General features: G+C 38.2%; 1 protein-coding gene and 1 non-coding gene across 2 annotated transcripts in view; one reads left to right on the top strand and one right to left on the bottom strand.

Moving 5' to 3' along the window:
• LOC136875472 (uncharacterized) overlaps positions 1-13492 on the top strand; it is a 90909-nt gene extending 77417 nt beyond the window's left edge. Inside the window, exons 6-7 of the mRNA XM_067149015.2 lie at positions 8202-8418; positions 12999-13492. Of these exons, the coding sequence (XP_067005116.2) occupies positions 8202-8418; positions 12999-13270 (489 nt within the window). The 3' untranslated portion in view covers positions 13271-13492. The remainder of the gene's footprint in view (positions 1-8201; positions 8419-12998) is intronic.
• LOC136876588 (U1 spliceosomal RNA) lies at positions 8686-8853 on the bottom strand. Its single transcript, XR_010860622.1, has one exon. It is a non-coding gene; the product is annotated as a U1 spliceosomal RNA (small nuclear RNA).
• Positions 13493-25067: the final 11575 nt, after the last annotated feature.

The following is a 25067-nucleotide window of genomic DNA, read 5'->3' on the forward strand; positions in this document are numbered from 1 at the left end:
ATAAATGGGAAAAAATAGACTTCTGCTAGGGAAACGTCTGATAATAGAGAACACACAGATAAAGAAGGAAAGAAGTCAGATCACCAGATATGGATGGAGAGATAGAAGAGCTGAAGCCGTGAATGACTACTCTTGGGGCCCAGTGGATATGGCAGTAACAAATCACATTCTTGATTTGTTTTTATTCACTTTTAGCAGAGAATCCATTGCATTATGTGGAGGCATATGGTTCAGGAAGAGAAGGAAGTCAGATCACCAGACATTGATGAGGAACTAGAAGAGCAAACATCTTGATAGACTACATATTGATTTACAAGCTATATGTGAAAGAAGAAAATGAAGTGCATATTTCCAAAGTGACCTAAATCCATGAAATGCAAAACTTCAGAAATCGGGTTTGTTTATTTGTATAATTAAATTCCGATATGAATATAATATGATTCATCAGAACTATTATACGCATCTCTAGTATTCGAACTAAGGACTTCAGGGTCTGTTTCGTTGTCACAAACATCACCGCCTTCAATATCACTCTCTAAAACACTATCTATTAGCTTCCGTATTCCTTCATCAACACCAGCACATCTGCTTGACGCCATGATGGCAACTGACAAGAGCGAAATAATATGAAAAAAGATTCTCTTATCTCTTGTTCCGGAAGTGCGTGAGAACCTGGTGAAAGGGAAAAAACCGAAGCCACATGTGTAAACATCAGCTCAGAATGCATACAAGTGGCAACGGTGGGTTAGTGACTGAACTACAAGGATTGATGTACAGCTGTGCATTGCGGTGAGCAGAGCTCATCATTTGATTCATATGCCACGAATAACTATGACGAGCTAGGTTCGTCAAAGGATGCGATCGGGTTAAGAATGCGTCTTACACTTGACAGACTCACCCCACTTTTGCACTCCATGGTTCACTGATTTTTGTGGTGATAGGGTGAGATGTTGTAATACCGCAGCATTAAACGGTGGACTTGTAACTGGTCGTGGTCGATCAGATTTTGCCTTGTGCACATTATTAACAGTTCTGTCAGCTTCAAACTTCACACGAATACGAGCTATTGTTTGATGTTTTGATGGACGTGTTTCAAACTCTTTCTGCCACTGCCGATGAACCTCTTGAATGTTCTCGTACTTCCAGAACCACTCAGTACAGCCTTACCTTGGCCATTGTTGCTACTCAGCTGTGAAATCGAAGAGCTTTCTCAGTGAAAATGCTAGAAATGATGAGCGATGACATGATTATCATGATGAGTGACTAGGCACATTTTCATCTCTCCGTTTATGCGAATAAGCAGAACTTTCTATATTGGTCAGACACAAATCCACACATCCTGCATGAGCATTCCCTTCATAGTGAACATGTGATGGTGTGGTGTGGTGTGGTGCAAGCGGCTTTGGGATAATTTGACCATATTTTTTCGATGAGGATGGCCATTGTGATACAGTGAATTTGGATCGCTACTACATTGCAATGTTAAGCTACTCTCTAGCACCAGAACTACACAGATGCTCTATTGATACAGGTCAACTTTGGTTCAAGCAAGGGCTTTATTGGCAATTTCAAGCCGTATGTTCCCTGGACGTATTATTTCCTGCTGTAGTGATGTTCCATGACCTGCTCGTTCGCCTGATCTCAGTGGGTGTAATTATTTTCTTTGGGGCTACCTTAAAGGGAAAGTTTATAAGGCCAAATCCTGCACAACGAATGATCTCATGGAAGCAATACATCATGAAATTTTGGCGAAAACCGAAGATATGGTACAGTGCACTATGGAGAACTTCAGAAGCAGGCTCGAGGAGTGCATCAGAAACAATGGACATCGTTTGGAGGGTGTTGTTTTCAAAACTTAATTGTGTTCCAGGACATTAAATGGTAACATTGTTTCTCTTCAATGAACAAATAAATATCAACATACATTTAAACTTAGTGCATCTTGGTTTTTTAATTTCCAAAACCGTCAGAACTTATTGCCAGACCCTGTATGATAAGCACAACCGTGCCGTATTATTAAAAACTGGACAGCCTTATCGTATTGGTGTTTTCAAGGTTGGATGTTCTTAATTTGTTAACGATACTGTATGTTATGTATTGTTGACCACTACCGTCACATCAAAAGTGTTGAGTGAAGCCCATGTGCAAGTCAGGTCTTGAACACATTGAAGGAATAATATAAACATTTGATTGTAGTTACGACGAAGTGGACGACTTAAGCCCTGCTGGCAGTATTAGATAAGTGCCATAAGATAAGCAGGTACAGTGCATATCATATAGACTGTTTTTGTTGTAATCTGTTTTGCGTTCTGTGTAGAACGCTTAATAAAATGTTGCCAAAAACAAATCATGCACATGTAACGTGATTGTTCCATCTGCAATGAATACGAGAGAGAGAGAGTGTGTGTGGGGGGGGGGGGGAGGGGTGTAAAAAAATGTCACTGTTTACAATTCAGTAATTTTGAAACAAACAGACTTACACTTACTAATCTCATGCGGAAGTGTAGTGTAACTGTTAAATTTGCTGCGGGTATGTGGTGCTGGCAGTATTTTTTTTTGCTAGTTGTTTTACGTCGCACCGACACAGATAGGTCTTACGGCAACGATGGGACAGGAAAGGGCTAGGAGTGGGAAGGAAGCGGCCGTGACCTTAATTAAGGTACAGCCCCAGCATTTGCCTGGTGTGAAAATGGGAAACCACAGAAAACCATTTTCAGGGCTGCCGACAGTGGGGTTCGAAACCACTATCTCCCGAATACTGGATACTGGCCGCACTTAAGCGACTGCAGCTATCGAGCTCGGTGCTGGCAGTTTGTGTCAAAGATATTTTTGTATACAATATACAGAACAATTTTTGTTTTATTGTAGACAATATTAGGCAAGCCCGCCAGTACAGCAAGAAGACATTCTTGGTTCTTTGAGGTCACCTTCAAGAACTGGTTCCAGTCATTGGTAATTCCATGGGCAAGGAAACTTGATGGGCTAAATGTTGTGCTTGGAGACACCTTGTTCTCCCACTTCTCTGCCGGTATCCCCAAAATGTGCACTGAATATGACATGGAATTTTTATGCTGTCAAATTCTACACACACGTCAGCCTCTTGATGTAGAATTCTACAGGCCTCTCACAATGGCATTGTGATCAGTTTTGTCAAACTGGGGGCTAAGAGCTGACCAACAACTCTCATTGATCTCAAGGAACTCTTTCCCAATGCTTCTGAAAGAGTTCTATTAGTCCCAACACAGCCTCCAGTTTACAGTCTGGATTTAAAACCTTTAATCTCCAGAATGTGCCGGACAAAATGTCTTCGGATAAGGTTCAAGAGGCAAACTCACCTACATCATCTGTAATAAGGGAGGTTGTTCTTAACATGCTCCAGGAACAATGCTATGGAACCTGGAAAAAGTGTGTTTCTTGAAAAATCCATCAGACCTCTGTGCACCCAGACATACATAAAAAAGCAGCTTACAATAGCATGGTCCTCAGAGCATTAACTGTCCCTTTATCTTGCAAGAATTACAAAAAAGAAATTAATACCATTTACAATATTGTAGAACACAATGGTTTCAGTAGAACCTTCGTCAGCAGAATCATCAGTAGATATATAAGCAGACCCAAGACTACCCTAGAAAAAGATTCCGCTCCTAAAGAAAAGTTTTCCACGTTCACTTTCAGTAATAATAGCATTTACCAAATTTCTAATATTTTTAAGAAACACAACATCAAAATAGCTTATAGAACCTCCCACACCAACTCCAAACTCATTTTCAATCCACATACTGTCAACAATAACAACATCAACAACAAATATTTGAACTCTGGAGTTTACAAATTAAAGTGCCAGTCCTGTAATTCCAGCTATATTGGTCAAACAGGCTGCAATTTTGTCATAAGATACGCCAAACATCGCAACGTTCTCAAATATAATCGTTTTTCAGCTATGAGTGAACATCATAAAGCATCCAGCCATGAATACACTTCAATAGATAAAGACCTGAAGATCTTGCATTATGAGCAAAAAGGCACATTGCTCAACGTTCTCGATTGCATCCACATCGATTTAGATCAGTTCATGAACCCCTCCCACAATTTAAATGAAGTCAGCAAGAAAAAGAACATTCTACTTGAAATATTCATTCCATATATTTGTCAGAATTTCCATAACACAAACAAACCCCACCTCCATCTCCCCAACTCACCACCACTCCCCCCTCATCACACCAGCCCTGCACCACCCCTTCCCCCTCCGCTCCTTCCATCCTAGCAAACACAGCCGAACCAACAATAGACTCGTTCACGCGAACGAGACCGTTACTTTGAGAAAGCCAAGCCATTTGAGCTTTAGAAGTCAGCGAGAAAACTAACATTCTACTTGAAACATTCATTTCATATATTTGTCAGAATTTCCATAACACAAACAAACCCCACCTCCATCTCTCCAACTCACCACCATTCCCCCCTCCTCACACCAGCCCTGCACGACCTGTTCCCCCCCGCTCCTTTCATCCTAGCAAACGCAGCCGAACCAACAATAGACTCGATCACGCAAACGAGACCGTTACTCTGAGAAGGCCAGGCCATTCGTGAGGACAACCACCTGCTAAACACCGTAAGTTTAAGCTTTCTTCACACCCATTCCACACTTTTTACTTATCACCCCACGTTTCTCAAACCACCTCATTTTTTTCCATTACAGATTAGAACGTCATTGACGGTTTCCACTAGATTACTTACAGTTTAATATGCATCTGTCTCCTACATAACACAGCTTCTCAATTTTATATCACGGCCGTTCCGACCCTTTATAATAAGGCAAGACACCAGCCAACATTATGAAACAATAATGAAGAAAGGGACCGCTCGATCGAGAAGATATTGAGAATGCTGCTGTTTCTAAAGCTTTAAATTTCATTGGTCTTTTTTCCTTGTCACAGGCTTTTCGCCTGCACGTTATATCAGGCTTGGTTTCTCAAAAATGTTTGCTCCCATTCTCCTCCTGACCAATTTGATGTGATAGTTTCTACAAGAATGATTTTCGACAGTAATTTCAACCTGTTTTCTTATTGTTACTAAACCAATATTTTATAAACTATGTGGTCCACAACCTCACCATGTGCTACTATTGTTCATTTCCATCCGCATCATTTGTTTTTTCATTCCTTTGTTTCTTAGGTTAACACAGTTTTTAGTTTCAGTTATTATTTTAAATTAACACCTTTTTCACTGAATTTTGTCACAGTGAGTTTTTTGCTCCGCATATTGATGTAAATATTGTATATTTGTGCTAATTTTGTTTCCGTCTAGGCTCTCTTTTGTTTGTTTTTTCATTTGCTCCTTCATTATGTTTTTTAGCATTTTTTCAACTTATATTATGTAAATTATTTCAACCCCCCTCATTTTTCACTGAAGATGGCTCAAACGAGCCGAAACAAGTTTGAATTTGTTTACTCCGTCTAATGACGGAATATATAATGTATTGATTTAGGAGGATACTCTCATATTTCACCTTTGTAAAGTGAAAACCGTCAATACGGAATGATTCTAATATCTTATAATGGATCAATAATGATATTCATCACTTGCAAGTAATCAATAGAATTACAATTATTTCCCACAACACTAGTCTTCAGGAAAACACTTGACATCTTTCTCACATGGAACTGAATTGTTACCAAAGTTTGCAAGGAAAAATGTATTACTTTTATACAACAACAAAAGTGGCCATACGCCCTTTGTAACTCTGTTTTTCCAGAAAATTATCCTTTTCATGTCAAAGCTCACGTTCCAGAACAACTACTGGCTGAGTGCTGTTTGACTGGGTTCTTGTCACAGGCAGATTAGAGACTAATATTGTATACAAAGAGACCTTTGGAAACCAATTTGCTGAGATTTTAACTGAACTTATTTTGTTACCGTTGACTTAGAAACAACAGCTTACACATTAGATACATGTAGAAACAGAAGTAAGTTGTACTGCCAACTATCGGCCCGTCGGTGATGGTTACATCTTGCAAGTTTATTTGTACTACCTGTGTGTTAGAATACTACAGTTTGTAATGTTTACATAATGCATCCACATATGATAATATAGTTTTTAAGGTTTTATTGATTGTTAATTCGTTACTGCTCTTTCATTACCTCTAGTTTTGAAACTGCCTGGATAATTTTGCCAATATCGGAATTTCAGTATTTTTTGTCACTTGAGTATTAGTACCAAAATATTGTATCGAATATGGTACTGCAACATCCCTGCATATCCTTGGCTTTAGCTTTTACCCTTGGTGTGACTCTTGGCAAAAGGTGGCTCTTCAACATTTCCAAACTCTTGATGTTGTGTATATCGGTTACTAGAATGTAACTTTTACAGTTTTATTTCAAGAAGTAAATTAAGAGTAAAAATTTCATTTGGTAGAAAGTAGCAATTACAAGTGAAGATTTCATTACAAGTAATTTCATTCCTTTTACTCAATTACTTCTCAAGTCTGCATATCAACTCTCAATACAGATAGCTATAGGTTCTTGGACTACCTCATGACCACCCCTAATATTTCCCTGATTTTCCATTATTTCAGAAAACTGTATAGAACAAAAAATTTGTAAACAAGATTCTAAGTAAATTTTTTCATGAGCCATTTTTCTGTAAAAACTAACCATAAGAGATACATCAAGTTGAGCTATTTTTCTGTAAAAACTAACCATAAGAGATACATCAAGTTTCATGTTTTAGGCACTCTCTGAAATGCTCTCCTGCTGAATTGTTTTGAACAACATATAGCTATGATCCTGCATGCCATAACATAAATTTAAATGCCAAGTTTATGAAAATTCCCCTATCCATTTTCCCATGATGTTGTAACAGACAGACAAAAATTAAACCGAATCAGACGTAGGCTATTGTTTGTCCTGTTTGGCATAAAAAAACAGGTATCAGGTTGATATTAAAAAAGTACAGACAGAAAGACTAAAAATTGCCCATTACATTGTTTTTGACATTCCCAGGCTTGTCCCTGACACAGGGTTTCATCCTAGACCGTACGTTCCTGTTTAAATGTTGTTCTTCAACCCATCGCTGGGCTACTTCAATTTCAGCACATTCTGAATCGTCTACAGGGTCTCTCATATACACTAAGACCAAACGCATGGTATTTGTACTCTGCACTAGGACTGCTGCGTCAGTCAAATTTATGTCGTGCGCGGCCACCCTGCATGTATACACTCTTATATGAAATCTTACCATATAAATAAAAGATGCTGGAAGTGTCGTCCTTCCTGGGTTATACAGACATTGTTTCTGGTAACTACATCCTGACTGACATGAGTAAGTTCTGCCACTGTAATGTTTCAGATTTCATTCGTAATGTTGTCCTTCAGTTTCTTCAATGTGTGAGGTTTGGCTCGATACACTTTTTGCTTCAAGTAAAAATCACACACTGTTTGTTCTGGAGAACAAGGGGGAAATAGGCCAGGACTGATCACTCTGTCTGCAAACACTTCAGAGATTGTAAGAAGGGAATCTTCTCCTGTATGAACAGGGGCTGAATCTTGTTGAAACCACCCATGCGATTTTCTTCTTCCGTTAACTGATGGAAGAGTGGCGTCAGAATGTCATCTTAGTATCTCTCCGGCTTTACTATTGTCTTGATATATAAATAATAATAATTAAAAAAAAAGGCTCAAATATTCATCTTGTACTAACAGCACATCATACACCAATCTTCCTATCATAATGAGGAACTTCATAAACACCATTTTATGCATGCCTATAGCAAGAGTTATGACTGTTCACACGACCATTAAGATGAAACCATAACTTTTACATACAATAATACGTTGTTGCAATGATAACTGTCTCACCATGTTAACAGCTGAGATTCAGACTGGTGACTAATGCTTGCATGGTTGAGCACGTGCAGGCTGCTTGCAAGGTCAAGAACTATGCGCCACGTCCCCCATACTGCAGCTTACATCTCGGAGAGTAAAAATGCCGCTTCAACAATCTTAGTTTAAATGAGAGACTCTGTATATGACATATTTTCAATTTTTTTTATTGATGGTGTTTTCAAAAGTAATTAACAATTATATAAAAGTCTAAGTTATTATATTTGCCATATTATGTATACATTCTTTATTCTTGTCCCTTATTTGTGTCACTGGTATTTTGTTCAGCCCTTGATCCCTCTGTATCTTCCTGTTTCTTGCAGCTGGCAGCACGACGAATAGACTTAGCTTGTAGTAACTGTGGTACGATGACTACCACCATATGGCGACGTAATCCGGAAGGGGAGATGGTGTGTAATGCATGTGGTTTGTATTACAAGTTGCATGGTGTCAATCGACCGGTGACTATGAGAAGAGACACCATCCACACTCGACGTAGGCGACCAAAAGGAGAGAAAGGCAGTGGCAGGCATCGGAGTAGTAAGTAAACGATGAAGAATTTATTTTATATTTACAAAATACAATATTCTACTTAACCATTATAATCCTGTCTTCATTTTAGTTATCTTTGCTAGTTCCTCATTGCACTAACAGCTGAGTATAGAAAAATTAGCTGTCGTTCGTTCTGGGAGGAACTTTCACTGAATGATAATAGTTTAAGGATGCCAGTTTATCATCCATTAAAATTACAGTAGCTTTATCAATTTTTGGTGTATCTTGATAATATTTTGTTTCATTGTTAACATTTTGGAAACGTTTAGAATCTTTCATCACTATTAGCTGTCCCGGCTACCAAAAATTACGCGCCCGAGATACCCACATTTGGGGTATTCGCAGGGGTCGACCCAAGCGAAGTGCAATGCAAGGGCCTCACCCGCCTTGTTGATCACGGTAACCCCTACTCCAAGTACGAAAGTACTTGTATTTTTCAATAAACATGTTAAGATTCCAGTTTGTGGGTGTAATTATTATTCGTTAAAGGGGGTAAAATAATGTGATTTTCAGCCCCTCATGAGCCCAGTTTCCTAAATGGATTGATAGAAGCTACGTTGTACATAAAATAAGCCTGTCAACAAAGTATGTTGAAAAGATACTTCTGTTTCTTCAGCCCTTGCATTTAACTAGAAGTGACTCAGGACTGCATATATGCAAGCTTTTTGAATTACAGTTCCTAACTTTGTTGTGAATTGGATACAAAATTCTCATTTTAACCCATTAGTGCATGGTGTCCAATAAATCGGACATCATAAAAAAATAAAATGTGTTATATTTATGCATGGTTTTAAGCCTGTGATACTTCCTTGTTCTCCAGAAAGGTTGTAGCTAACAAGAGTCAAGAATACATCATTCTTCATTCCTACCATTCATTGCTGAATCACACTTATTGCAAGCATGGCAGAAAGGTAGTACAGAGTTTTGAGCAACAGGCAAGATTTTTATTTATGAATTAACAAATATTTCCAATAATTGTAAACTTTGGGAAGGATTATATTGTCGACACTCCTATGAATCTACCAACACACAAAGATGTCAATTATGACTTATTATTGATGTGACAGAAGCTTGTAAATATAGCTGTCCTAAAAATCTGACGCTACGCACAGGGAGTCCTATTGTCTCAAACATTTGTGTTCTCTTACTAGTTTGATGGTGAGTAAATTATTGGAAGTTTTGGAGGAAGAACCGATATTTGGAGAGGAGCAGTACATCAAACCTCCTGTTGACGGATGTGAAACGGTTGATGATAATGACAGACGAGTATGAGGGTAATCTAAATTACCTTGGTAGAAACCTTCTTCTGAGTAAATGTGAGGGGCAAATTGCTTCAACAGAATATGAAAAAGGGAAGGCTAGGTCCTGTGGTAATCAAAATATTACTGAAAGTTCTTCAGATGGAACTTAAAAATCGTTAAAATGAAGCTGTCATACAAAAATAGAGTTGTGCATAAGATTGAGCCTCTGTTTCCAATATCTCTGATAGAAAATTCAAAAGCATTAGCAGATCGAATTGTAACACACAAGAAGCAACCCCAAAGTGGACAAGATCAGTCTTTATTTCATTTAGTGACTGAATGTATTCCTGTCTCCTCCTCCTCCTCCCCTGCCCCCTCCACCGACAGACACACACAATCAGATGATGCACAAAATTGTGAAATTCCACTAGACTTCTTTCTCCGCCAGTGGCTATAGGATACTTTTCCACCTTTCCACGTGTATACAGCAATATAAAATGAAAGGATTTGGACTTGGTGGAAGTGTAGTCTAGTCCTACCTCTCATGGATGCAGGTGAAACTGAATCAAACAGGGGTCATACAATATTCCTTGACAACTGCTTTACATCCCTGGAAATGGTAAGACATCTGGCTTCAAAGGGAATGAGCGCAATAGGGACATTTCAAGAAAACCAGAGAGAGACGTGCCCCCTTCAAAGAAAGGCGGACAGGAAAAAGAAGGGGGTAATATTACTACAAGAATTTTGGTGGTGTGTTGCTGGTGCGCTGTAATGACAACAGTGTTGTTACTGCTGGTACGAACTACAAACAGATGGAGATAAAGTGGTGCATCAAGGGTGTTCAGCATAAAAAAATGTACCAAGTATCTGTACTGCAATGAAAGCTGTAAGTCCTATAGTGGCATCCGAAGAGTGGATCAGCTTGACCCGTTTGGACTTCACCCAAAATGCTTCTGTGGATACATAAATGTAAATGGCGTTTACAGTATTGCAATAAGTCCGTAGCGGAAATTGTAGGTCCACTATACAGTGTAAACTGGGCAAGATAATCCAACTCTCTACCACGGCCTAGCTTGTAACGTTATTGTACAATGTAATACTGAGTAACTAGTGTTGTTGTACTGACTTGAGTGCATAGCGTACGGTATATTGGACGGCCTGTGTAAGTAAAACTGTCACTTGTATAGACGTTCTGATATTTGGAACGTGTTTCTACAATTATCAAGAGTAGATAAATCGAAATAAAACACAAAGAATAACTTCATGCACTAATGAGTTAATTGACTAATTCAAAGTGACTGTAGGACCATAACGTATAGTAAACTTCCATCCATGATGTTGCCCTGGATTGAAAGATGTCGGATCACTTTTATGTCTAAGGAGAAGCTTTATTTAGTAGGATCATCGGAAGAATTTATTCTTTATTAAAAATGGAATGTTGAGAGGCATCCTAGGAGGAAGAAAATGTTCATTAATAGCTCCAGAGATGCCATATTGAACATTTAACAGGGTAATAAACGAATTTGACCATTTTTGGTCCTGTTAGGTCCGTATTGACTGTGACAACTAAATAACACAATGGGTTCTTAGTGGGTCCTCCTGTCAATATTTATTACATACACAAAACAAAGTTAATGGGAAACTGGAACAATAATTTGCTAAATCGGACCATCTCTGAATCATTTTTAATTTGTGTAATAGGTGAGAAAGGGAGAAAAAGTATTACATTAAGAAGAGCAGGGAATGACATACTTAGCATAATGTTGATGCTACCTGTTAATGGCCAATAGAAGTAGAAAATGTTGTTCAGAGAAAAATTTCCTAAATGCTTAGTGAGTGGTTCGTTGTGAGGAAAACAGGCTGGAAGACACCGAAACTGTTGGTTTATTTGCTGTTTGTTGCTTGGAATTGCAGACCTCAAGTATGCACACTAAGAGAGCTATGTTAGTTTAAGGTGTTTTTAAGGGACATTCGACTTGTGGAGAACAACTTTTGTCTACAAAAGATAGACCTCCTCCTAATGCCCACAGGCATGATTTTGAAACTACAGGTACTTGATGTTATGAACAAGCTGTTCAACACTACCTCTGAAAAGAGTATATTCAGAGTTGCTTTTGCAAAGTAATCATGTTCTCATACCGTCACCTTTCTATGCGACTGGATCCTTGATTCATGGTCCACAGTATCATCAGAGTCCATCATCAAGGGTTTCAAAAATACTGCACTGAATGGCAGTAAGGACGATGTAATCTGGAAGGAAAGGTGGTGGTGCTGATATTTTTTATTTTTTTTTTGCCAGGGGCTTTACGTCGCATCGACACAGATAGGCCTTATGGCGACGATGGGATAGGAAAGGCCTAGGAGTTGGAAGGAAGCGGCCGTGGTCTTAATTAAGGTACAGCCCCAGCATTTGCCTGGTGTGAAAATGGGAAACCACGGAAAACCATTTTCAGGGCTGCTGATAGTGGGATTCGAACCTACTATCTCCCGGATGCAAGCTCACAGCCGCGCGCCTCTACGCGCACGGCCAACTCGCCCGGTGCTGATTGTTTTAATGGGAAGTACAGCTGGGCAACCATCCTGTATTAACATTGGTCAGGGTGACAAAATTGAAGGGCCTGACACTTCAAAAAATGAAGGTATCAGCCAAAGAAAGACAAGGACCATAAAGGGTGTGAAAAGGAAAGACTCCCTAGACCTTGAATGCTCTAATACCATCAGGGTTGGAAAAGAGCAAGAGCAAGAATTGAGCAAGGGAGGTCAGATAGGGTAGATGAAGGTGAGGAGCCTGGCACAAGTGTAAGCAATACCAGGTCTCAGTTAAGGGCCCCATGATTGTCAACCCATGCTCCCAAGTTAAGAGCCCCTGCACCCCTTTTAGTCGCCTCTTATGGCAGGCAGGGGATACCATGAATGTTGTACTACCATTCTCACACACAGGGAATATGGAAGGAGAGTGAAGAAAACAATGACATGAAGTGAATACTGATAGTTAAATCAGAATGACAGTGAAAAAAAAAAAATATGTGTTAAGCCAGTGTACTCTATTGTGTATTAAAAAAAATGTTACTTTGTTAGTATTGAAGTTTATGATTGATTCCATGCCTAGTAAGAAAATAAATCCTCAGTCTCTCTCATTGTCTTTTTATTTTTTCGCTTTTTGGGCAGTAGGGTGGTTCTAAATCCTCACTCGCTCCCTGGCCGACTAGGATTGTGTTGAGCAAACTTGTATAATATGTCATTAAAATGTATTTTCTCTCTCAATTGTAATAAAAATGAATGTACATTATTACAAGATGGCTTTCCCCCCTTCTTTGTTTTTTAAAGAGTCTGGCAACAATGGCAGTGGTACTGATGATCCTGTAGATATGTTGGCTGCTTTGAGAAGGCAGATCCAGCCACATCTGATGTTGGCCCTACAATCTGCTCCTGAGATTCAGGAGCCTACTGGAACCAGTTTGGTGCCTTCATTGGGGGGGTCAGGGTATGCTGTGCAGGTTAAAACTGAACCTGTTGAATCCGAGGAAGAAGAGGAAGGAGAAAATGTTGCTGATCTCCCACTAAATTTGGTGGCTACTACGTTAGCTGAACCTCAGTGACTGTGAGTATTAACATTGCCAGTATACAGCAGATGGGTGTGTGCGAGCAGCGAGCTGGTCTCCGCTCTTCAATTTCTGTAGGTTTTTTCTTTTTATGTCTTGGGCACTTGTACTGAGTTTGCCATAGCCATTAAGGGAGACAAAAAACTTTGAACTTTGTCATAACTATACCGTGTTCCCATAATAGCATACAATTTTATTTTATTTTTTTCCTTGTGGGGGGGGGGGTGGGGTGGTAATTGTTAAAACATTCATCAAAGTAACTGTGATTTGGATCTTGGTCTAAGCATGCCAGATTTTTGGAATATAAAGCCCCTTTCTTAGTCCTTTGATTTATGATCACCGGATTAGGAATTGCATAAATACTCCCATGCTTATTTATGTTATTCAGTATTATAGATTCAACCAGCTCTTGTTGAGGTGGAAATGAGTGAGTATTTACGAGTGTAAATTTTGATCCTGTTAGTGACAGTGAAAGACCTGTGTATTGAAGGCTAATGAGTCAGAAGTTTTCATACTTAGCTTCCTCTGCAGATCAGGGGTAGAATACTGGTCTCTGGATCCCAAGATTATGAGTTCAAGCATGGCAGAGGTAGTGGATTTTTGAAGGGCTGAAAACTGTCCATTCAGCATTCCATATCATATGGCATCAGCATGTAAACGATCTCTGGTGTCACATTTTGTGTTTACCTGACAAAATTAATTAAAACCTGCCCAACTAGAAGTCATTTTCTATGCCGTCTGGTATAGTAAAATGGAACATCAAAATTGACATGACGGCAGCTTAGATTGTGTCAAATCATTATGCTTCCACATAGTAGCAGAGGCTGTGCGATTATTATTTATTATAGCCTACTAGACCTTTGTTATTTCATCTCTTTTTCAGACAATTGCTGTAAAAGCGTATACAGTGGAACTTCGATTCTCCGTTTTTGGAGGGACCCCGGAAAAAAAAACCTATACAAGGCGACGGAAAATCCGGGAACGAATTTACCATCAGCAATTTGGCTAAACATCACAAAAATGAAATATGTATAATTATAATCTTACAAACACACCTAAACAAACCAAACTACGGTCCCAATGGGTCTTCCCCCTACCAAGCGGACCGCTGCTCAGCCCGTAGGCCTGCAGATTACGAGATGACGTATGGTCAGTATGACGAATCCTCTTGGCCGTCATTCCTACCCCTCTAGACCCGGGTCGCCATCTCACCATTAAATTGCTCCTCAATTAAAGGTAATTAGTAGAATCATTGAACCAGGAACCAGCCCTCATATCCAGGTAAAAATGTCTGACTGGCCGGGAATCAAACCCAGGCCCTCTGGGTGAGAGGCAGGCAAGTTGGACCATGGGGCCGGCTTCAAACATTAATTACTGGTACGAGATTTTAAAATCTCGAAACTTTACATTCAGTTTTAGTTCATCAACTTTGATCAGCCAAATTCTTTGAAAAACCTAATACCGGTAATGCCAGGCCAAACAACAATCGACCCTAAGTAGTTTTTAGTTCTTTGTCTAATAAAATAAAGCACATTAGAAACAAAGGTGCCGATCATTATGGCAAAATCCCTTTTTTAAAATCTTTTATTGTAATTGGGTCACTGATGTACTGTTTGTAGTCAGTTTATGGAAATCTTGTACCGCGAATATTAGGCCTACATCGACCTTTAAAGGTTATGTTGAAGTCGAGAATGTGGTTTTGATTGCATGTATCGATTCTTGAATGGATTATATTCAATTCTGCCCGTCACTAATCACATTCAAATTACGGTTATTCGTGACCTTGAGCTCAGCTGGAGAGTGCGCTCCCTGTACGAGTCGGTATGAGTGCGAAATGATACAGACTTTTTAAATGTAACATGCGCAAATAAAGCGGACGTGATTTTTATTACATTTTAACACAAAAATGTGCAATTCCCAGTCTTATCTTAGCACCAAAACAGTAATAGGTAATCTCAAAACCTCCAATGGCTTGATGTATGTATGGTGCAACATCTGTTCTGGTCTCGATAACATAATCGTAATACCAATATAAATGGTCCGTTGTTGGACATTATAAATTTTCCAGCTAACTCATTCCTGGTTGTCAGCGTTTTGCCCCAGTGTGCTAAGTTGGGCTCATCAGTTGGTAAATAGCACACCCACCCAGACGCATGGCTAGTGCATACCGTGGAGCCCACTGCATAGGCTACTTGGAGCCACCGGCAGTGGCAGTGCACTATGAGAAACTTTTGTCTCATTACCAAAAATTGATGCCTGCCTGGCCATCAGATGCGTTTTGGTGGGTGTGCTATTTACCAACTGACGAGCCCAACTTAGCACACTGGGGCGAAACGCTGACAACCAGGAATGAGTTAGCTGGAAAATTTATAAGCCAGCATGCTAACCAGTTAACCACAGAGCTAAACTGTTTGTTGCCAGTAATGTGGTTCATTTCAATGTTACATTGTCGTGAGAAGATTAAGAATTTTGCAATATATTCTGCTGTTACGCATTTGAGAGAGATGACTGTAACACGCGAGACAACTCTTCATCATAGATAGTGTGTGTTTCAAATTTAGAGAACTCATTTATCCTCAGATTATATTTGCCCTCAGAATGTTGACTTAGGCTGAAGATCTTTTGTAGGAATTTCCTCCTTTCTACTGGGATACACACTATCTCACTATATTGAGTGAGTGCCAAATAAGACTTCAGCGTATGTTAGAGAGAGAGCGTGCATGTATGTGTGCAGGGTGCCTTGCCATGAGATTGACCTGGTTTTATTTATTTAACACAGAAAACTACAGCGTGATCTTAAATTTATGACTTCATATCTCTGCAAATGAGAGTACTTTGGGTTGTAAACTTGAAACAGAAAGATGATAGATATATAGTGCACTATAGAGACCATCCTGGTGATGAGTCCTCATCCTCTGCACAGGTTTTATACAATTGTTTCAGTTTTGTTACTTAAATATAATTTTATCTAATATGTAGAAATCCTTACTAAATGTGTACTAAATGACAGTATCTTTACGACTAACAATTTATTACCCATATTCGTATCACCTGCCGGCCCCGCGGTGTAGGGGTAGCGTGCCTGCCTCTTACCCGGAGGCCCCAGGTTCGATTCCTGGCCAGGTCGGAGAATTTTACCTGGGTCTGAGGGGTGTTCGAGGTCCATTCAGCCCACGTGATTACAATTGAGGAGCTATCTGACGGTGAGATGGTGGCCCCGGTCAAGAATAGCGGCCAAGAGGATTCTTTGTGCTGGCCACACAACACCTCATAATCTGCAGGCCTCCGGGCTGAGCAGCGGTCGCTTGGTAGGCCAAGGCCCTTTGGGGCTGTTGCAGTATGGGGTTTGGTTTTTTATATGTATCACCTCAATTAAAGAGAGAAAAGAAAATAGAGAGCCTTTGAAAATTGCATTCTTTAATTAATAACAAAATGCTAGATTGGTACATGTAATCTAGTGCCACCAAAATGGGACAATTTTTACCCTAATCAGTCAACAGGGGAGTAAAATAACTGTTCAGTATCCTGTAAATCCTACCTTGGGATGTCATCTGGGTCTTTTATTTCTTCTCAAGGCTGCATATGACACACGTGAATACAAGCTCCACTCTTAATCTTATTATGCATGCATTCATACAAAAGATTATACAAAATGCTGTTTAAAATCCATTTTTTTTACTAGTATCAAAATATTAGAACTTTTTGGATTTATTATCTGATTGTGTTGGGTGGATTTCTTCCTCATTCTATGACAAGAATATTTGGAATTAGATGATTTGCATTTTTATGAATTTACTGATTTATTGATAGCAACATATTTTATCAGAAGAACACTACTGTTTCGAGTTCAGAGAGATAGGTGTTATCATTCATAAATGATAGTTTTATTTGATTAGTGACGTTACTGGTTTTCTGTCCCACTGTCTACTTTTACTGTTTTTAGGTGCTGGAAATGTATTGTCCTGTGGGAATCCCTTTACTTTCCGGTAAACATACAAACTTAACACTATGAGCCCGGACATTTCAAGATGGCGTCCCTACCCTGTGCCGGCATAATTTAGACTCTCAGAAAAAAATCACAGTTCTGTCAGTTTTCGCATTATAAATTAACAAATTTATATACATATTGTACAAAGAGTGGGCTAACCCACGAAATCAAATAAAAAATGCTTACCTTCAGCATTGGAAAGAAACTTAGGCTACAATATTGGTCCATTCTGATATCCTTGTTCACGCACTTGATTTCTAATTCACTAGAAAAGTTCGATAGTTTTTAGTCACTGAATAATAGAATTACACATTGTTATTCCCAGTACTTAGCTTTGGTATGGTAACACTCAAAACATTCTCCTATGCAAAGACCTATGTCACATTCACGACAATATATGGTTGTCGCCTTCTTGCTTCTTTAGATGTATTTGCTGTAGGGCATATCTGTTACTTTCCACTCGGTTAACATTCAGTACATTACTGTCAAAAAATAAACTAAAGAAATCGAGAGGTGAAGATTCTGCAGAAATACCAAGGTTATTACCATTCATTCCTGTTGTGCCAGAAAAAACAGGCCGTTCACAGGAGTAGTATCTTGTTCCCATTGTGTTCCCATGCTTCTCACCTCCCTTCATCTTTTTGCGACTGGTTCTTCTGGAATCTGATGATTCAGCATCCTGAGGGACTTGTATATTTTCATTTTCTTCTTCACGATCACTTTCATACAGATCAGAATCTGAATCGTTCACAAGTTCCAGAATAATCTGTTCACTTATCCATGGGCTGTATGCACGCGTATGATTTCCTTTACTTGTACAAGGTCCGGGATCCATATCTCAATAATTATACAGTATAAATCGACTACTTGAGAGATGATTGCAGACTGTTGCCTCACTACACTTTCATTCTAAATCTGTGAAATCATATAATCTACCATTAGAACACACGCACATAAATTTGAGCTTATCTAACCGGAGCGCGCGAGGAGTACGTATGTCAGCAATTACATAAGATCTAACTGAGCGCACGTGGCTACGAAACATCGTCCCTAAGTTGCACCACCAATCACTATTGATCGACAACACCACCTAAAGATAGTATTTCAAAGATCGTGGTAGTAGTATTACTAACAGCAGCACTCAGGCGCACGCCGCGTGGTAGTAATATTACTACCGGTGGGCGCATAGTGTTAAGGCCAGAGTATTCAAGCAGCTTTAAATACCACCTGACTGAGCTGGAGTCAAATCGACTAACTTGGGCTCTGAGCCACTTGGTCTAGCTGGCATTATTGGAGATTGTTAAACCCATTTGTAACAGAATTCGTTAGCATTTTTTTAAATAGTCCTCTAAAATTTCAAAGTACAGATGTATCGTTAACTTTAATATATCCACTTGTAAGTGGGTTGAAAGTCTGTGCTGAATGCAGCACAATTATTTTCTGTATACAAGTTATGTTATGGCATTCCCAGTACTTGTGTTATAAAGATGATTGCGATATTGACTGTTAAAATTTTCTAGTTCAGATATATTTTGAAAAATGCTTTTTGACTGGTAGAATTTATAAGGCTGTTTGTACTTCTTTAATGAAAGTTGTTGACATTTAAATTGCTAATGATGATCATTGCCTTCCAGTTTGATTTTAATGTTAGAAGTAAATTGCTCGCACACTTCTCGATAGAAATCAATGTTTAAATGAACTGTGTGTTTCTTTTTTTATATCTTTTTAAATTGTAATTTATTATTTTGTAGACAAATGTCTTTTAAGTAGTCAGTATTTTATTTCCTATTTTTATTTTTCACCAATTTCTACAGTATACTGACCAGGGGTTGAGAACGAGATTTAACCCTGACGCTATGATTGGTATTTCCAGGCAGCTATTTTAATTAACCCACCTGCTGAGCAGTTGGAAGCAACTAGTATCAATTATATTTTGTTTTAAATTGCCAAATTGTACATTTCTAATACAACACCAATTGTATCCTGTATTAAGCATTGATTTCTCAAAGGATAACCATTTCATGACATTTGTTTTTATGTGTATAGGTAAGAGTGAATCAGTAGGTGTTTCCAGTAAATTATTATTAAACTAAGTATAACACCCTGAATTAAATTATTTTCTGATGTACGCTTTGCTGAGCGTTTTGTTACTATTTCAGTGAAACTGAATACTTAATCCCTGTAAACACTTGATGAAGCAGCTGTACAAACCTTGTACATCTATATTTCTGTACTTTTGACTCTCTTATTAGTTATATACTTAATGGCAAGTTGATAGACTTTGCAAATATTTATGATAAATAATTTAAATGGTAATTATACTTTTTTTCCCCCTAGTATTATTGTGAAAATACAGGATTTTGCTCTCTGCCCCTCTTTTATTGTTAAAATGGAGTATATTAATGTTTCTGTTCATAATGTAGATTCCCTTCGTTTATTTTTCTGTGAAGAAAAATCAATTGTATTCATTTGAAACTTGGTCATAACTGTCAGTTTCTTAATGTTGTGACACATTTGACGTACTTTGAAGTAATTTTTGCATTTTTAATCATTATTTGTTTGGATTATAGCCTGAAGTATTATTTCCTTAGTATGTACAATTGCCGAAATGAAGGTACTGTATTAATTTTGATAAGTTTCCTTTATAGCAGTAGGTTTACCAGTGAGACAAGAATATACTAGCATTTATTTATTTATTTATTTATTTATTTATTTATTTATTTATTTATTTATTTATTTATTTATTTATTTATTTATTTATTTATTTATTTATTTATTTATTTATTTATTTATTTATTTATTTATTCTAAAATTTTGAGATGCACCAGTACTTGTATAAATCATAATCTTTGCACATTATTGTCAAATAAAAGACTTGGCATGATGTTGGGCTGAGTAGCTCAGACAGTAGAGCACTGGTCTTCTGAGCCCAGCTTGGCAGGTTTGATCCTGGCTGAGTCGGGTGGTATTTGAAGGTGCTCAAATTCTGGCACCTCCTCATCTCTGAAAACCACGAACGTAGTTACTGGGACGTAAAATCAATAACATTATTATTAACTTGACATGATTCCAGTCACGTTATCGTTGGTGCATCTACAGTAAGAACTGAAGTACTGTATATAGAAACATGCCAGTTAATTAGGGGAATCATTTGCTTACTTCCAAAGTGATATGGAGCCTTTCTGGAATGAAAATTGTAGGGGAATATTTTTTCTGAATCCTTTCTATGCTGCACAATTTTAACATGCTGATGTGAGATTTAAAATCGTAATGCATTGTCGATGGGCAGAAAAATACAGTAAGTAGCTGAGTAATGGAGTGGCCAAGAAAACAAATACAATATGAATTAAAGATGAATATAGTTTAGGTTAGAGTATACATGAAAATGATAATCTGGCATTAGCAAGTGCTAATGTGTTGGCTATTGTGAAAACTATAGTTGTGTACTGCTTTTGGGGCAGTAAATTACAATTTTGCTTAAAATATTATCCTGGAAATTTCTTGGATTGAGTACCCAAAAATAATAGTATGGTCTCATACCTCACTACTGAGTTTAGAAAATGGTTTAGATATTGTATGACATGAAAGAATCTACAGGAAATTATTTAAGCAGCGCTTCAATACAGTCCCACCCAGAGGAAAGAAGAAATATGGGAGTCAGCACTTCCTTCTTGGCAAAGATTATGTTGATCCAGATGTGTAAATTTTCTACCTGGTACCAAGTGTGTTGGCTCTATGGTTTGAATTTCATAGCTGTGAGCTTCCATTCTGGAGACAATTGGTTCATATCCCACCATTCACAGCCCTGAAGGGTTTTCTGTGGTTTTCCACTTTCCTGGCACTAAAATCCATACACTAAATATTCATGCCAGACAAATGCCTGGGCTGTACCTTCCCAATCCTTCCTCTTTCCCACCCTTGCGTAGCCGAGAAAACATTGTGTATTAGTGTGATGTGAAACCAGTAGCAGTAAAAAAAATTTTTTAAATAGAAATGGAGTGAGGGCATATGACTCTGTTGAAGGTGATTTATCTGTCATATGGAGACGTTCAGTCTTGCGCAGACCCCTTGGTGTTATTCGACAATGAAGTAATTGTTATTAATTTTGGTAAGAATTAGGAAAACACCCTTGGAATGGATTTTCATTTATGATGGTTGTATTAAAATAAAATCAACCAAGTCTTGCAGAAGGTTTCATTGGAAGTATTTTGGTCTCTTTAATAACAGGCATTTGAACATAAATTAATCTGGATCTACCCAGTCTTCTAATGGATGGAGGATTTTTGTAATCTTACCAGATTTTCTTCATATTGGATTACTTAACATGGAATAAGTAATTTTTCCTTTAAAATGTCAGGATTGCTTAAGACATAGTAATGATGCAATATTATTTATGTATCAATAAAAAACATATAATGTATTGAAAAGGTGGACCCTCAAAAAACACACCGCTTAGTTGAGCAGTACCCGTGCTTCCCTACGGAATTTTACGTTGTATACAGAATTCTAGGTTAGGTAGTGTACGCGTTGTGAGCAAGATTGTATTAAATTTCATAGCTCTTAACATTACCCTAGAAACACGACGGAGGAGTCGCCAAACGTCTTTTCTCTATGAAGACTGAGTTAGAGAATTTTCATTGTAATGGTAGTAATGGTAGGCCCACTTGCCTACCATCAGTCACAATCAGGTTGGGGAGTTTTCATTATAATGGTAGACACTCACTTTCCGCCTGCATTTTTACATCCTCAGAAAGACTGTCTTAGTGGTTTTCCTAACTGAAATGAACATACGTCATTACAATGACGTCAGTAGGAATGACGCAATTAAAAATGCAATGCTTTCATATGAAATACTCGATCAAATGAAAAACCACATATTTTCTCACTTATAACGAACAGGACTACCTGCCGATCTAACAGTCCAAAGTTCCAGAGCTGGAATGATAAAAGCCGCAGGCAGCCGTGAACACTCTTCGTCTGTTTTCAGCGGGGAGGGGTTCGAATAGTGGAGACTCCCAGGGCAAAAATATGCCCTTTTACTAATCTGTTTCCTGGAAGTACCCGATGAGTCGGAAAATCTTAATTCACTACACTGGTGGTGGAAAAATCTGACTTGGAGGCAAATTTTTCCTCTAAGCCAGAGGAGAAACCCCCTCTTCACTGCATATTTGGAATAAAATGAATGTAGAATTTAATAAAAGTGAAAAGGAAGAAGCTTTTCTTAAGAAACGGCTCTTTTCAGGGTTGAATTTTGAGTTATTTAGTGAATTGTGGTGCTGTAATTTGGAATAGGCCTAAATTGTAATTCTAGACCAGGTCATACTACTGTACTAGTACGTGAGCCTCTGCCTAAGTGTGCACACTGCACATTCAAAAATAGCGCGTCAGAGTAGGGATCGAATAGCTGTAATACTATAATGAACCTGTGTGTTACGTACCAGCTGTATCAGAAAATGTATGTACCAGAGGAATGGCATACTAGAGAAGAAAGTTTTCTAACTCCCCAGCCATTTCCCGCCAGTATTCTGTCAGGGTGTTATATTTGGTATGCAGCAGTAATCCCATCTATCGGAGTCAGAGGCAGCATAAGATACAAAGAACATCACAACAAACAGGTCAATGTAATGTTATTGTTGGTCAGTGTTATATGCTTTCGATATTGTAGGCCTTCACATTTAGTTTTTTCCCGACTCTGAAATACCACTCTTACCATTGTCTGTACGGTAAAAGTGAATAAAACATAAATGATAAGAAATTGTATTCTCTATAACTTTTGTTATGTAATACTTTTCGATAGGATCAATAGCATAAATATAAAAATTACATTTTATGCGCCTTACCCTAAACTACAATTTCATCCAGGGTTTAAAAAATTGTTTCTAGCTTATACTGTTGTTTCTTATTCCCCGACTCTATATACCGATTTTCATTAAATTCTGTTAACGCATTTTCTTGTGGCTCGGCGTTGATATGGACTTAGCAGCAAAATTACAAATTCATGAATATCTGTGTTATCATAGCTGGTGCGGTAAAAATGTATAAGACATGTAAATGGTCAAAAATTTAATTCTAAAAGTTTTTGGTTATGTAGTATTTATCGATACGACCACTAATAATATAAATATTTGAGAATTAAATTTTAGGCCTTCCACTAAACTACCATTTCACTCAGGGTGAATAAAATTATTTATAGCCTAGATTGTAGTGGCTCATTCTCCGACTATGCATGCAAATTTTCATTGAGATAGGACCACTAATAACATAAATATTTAAGAACTAGCTGATGTACCCGTGCTTCGCTACGGGATTCTCAGAAAGACTGACTTTGTGGTTTTCTTAACCTGAAATCAACATAGGTCATTACAAAAACGTAAGTATGAATGTAGCGATTAAAAGCAATGCTATCATATAAAATACTCGATCAAATGGAAAGCCGCACGTTTTATCACTTTTAACGAACAGTGCTGCGGTTAGATTGCGGTGCCAATCTAATAGTCCAAAGTTCCAGAGCTGGGATGACTAGGCCGCAGATTGCCATGAACACTCGTCTGACATTATTCCGCTAAATATGCACACTGTTCATTCCAATCAGTGCCTCAGAGTAGGGATTGAATAGCCCGAATGCTATGATGATCCAGCGTGTTACGTACCAGTAGTATCAGAAAATTTATAAACCAGGGGAATGTCATGCTAAAGAAGAAAGTTATCTAACTCCCCAGCTACTTCCCATCAATATTCAGACAGGCTGTTACACTCTGTACGACTGGGCGAGTTGACCGTGTGGTTAGCGGTGCGCAGCTGTGGGCTTGCATCCGAGAGATAGTGGATTCGAACCCCATTGTCGGCAGTGCTGATGATGGTATTCCGTGGTTTCCCACTTTCACACCAGTCAAATGCTGGGCCTGTACCTTAATTAAGGCCTGAGGAACTCCTAGCCCTTTCCTATCCCATCGTCGCCATTAAACCTATCTACGCCGGTGCGACGTAAATCAAATAAAAAATACTCGTACGCCGCAGTAATCCTATCTACCGGAGATGAAGGGCAACAGATGACACAAAGCACATCACGACAATGGTCAATGTAATGTTATTGTTGATCAATGTTATGAGCTTTCTATATTGTAGGCCTTCACATTTAGTTTTCTTTCGACTCTGTGATTTGTAAAATATTTTATACCATAAACTGTAGTTTCTTATTCTCCGACTTTACATACCGATTTTCATTAAATACTGTTTACCCATTTCTGGTTACTCGGCGCTGATATGGACTTAGTAACAAAAATCCAAAATTATGAATATCTTTGTGATCATAGCCAGTGCGGTAACAATGTATAAGATATGAATAATAGGAAATTTAATACTATAAAACCCTAGTTATGTAGCATTCATCGCTTACACCTCTTAATAATAAATATTTGAGAATTACATTTTAGGCATTCCCCTAAACTACCATTTCACTCAGCGTGAATAAAATAATTTACAGCCTAGACTATAGCGACTTATTTCCTGACTTTGCATACCGATTTTCATCAAGATAGAACTACTAATAACAACAATATTTGAGAATTATATTTTAGGCCTTCCCCTAAACTACCATTTTTCTCAGCGCGAATACAATTATTGATAGCCTAGATTGTAGCAACTTATTCCCCAACTTTGCATACCCATTTTCTTTAAAATACGACCACTAATAACAAATAGTTGAGAATTCAATTTTAGTCCTTCCCCTAAACTACCATTTCACTCAGCGTGAGTAAAATGATTTATAGCCTAGATTGTAGAGGCTTATCCCCTGACTTCACATAA

Source organism: Anabrus simplex, chromosome 6, assembly GCF_040414725.1.
Source record: "Anabrus simplex isolate iqAnaSimp1 chromosome 6, ASM4041472v1, whole genome shotgun sequence".
NCBI classification, from domain to species: Eukaryota; Metazoa; Arthropoda; class Insecta; order Orthoptera; family Tettigoniidae; genus Anabrus; species Anabrus simplex.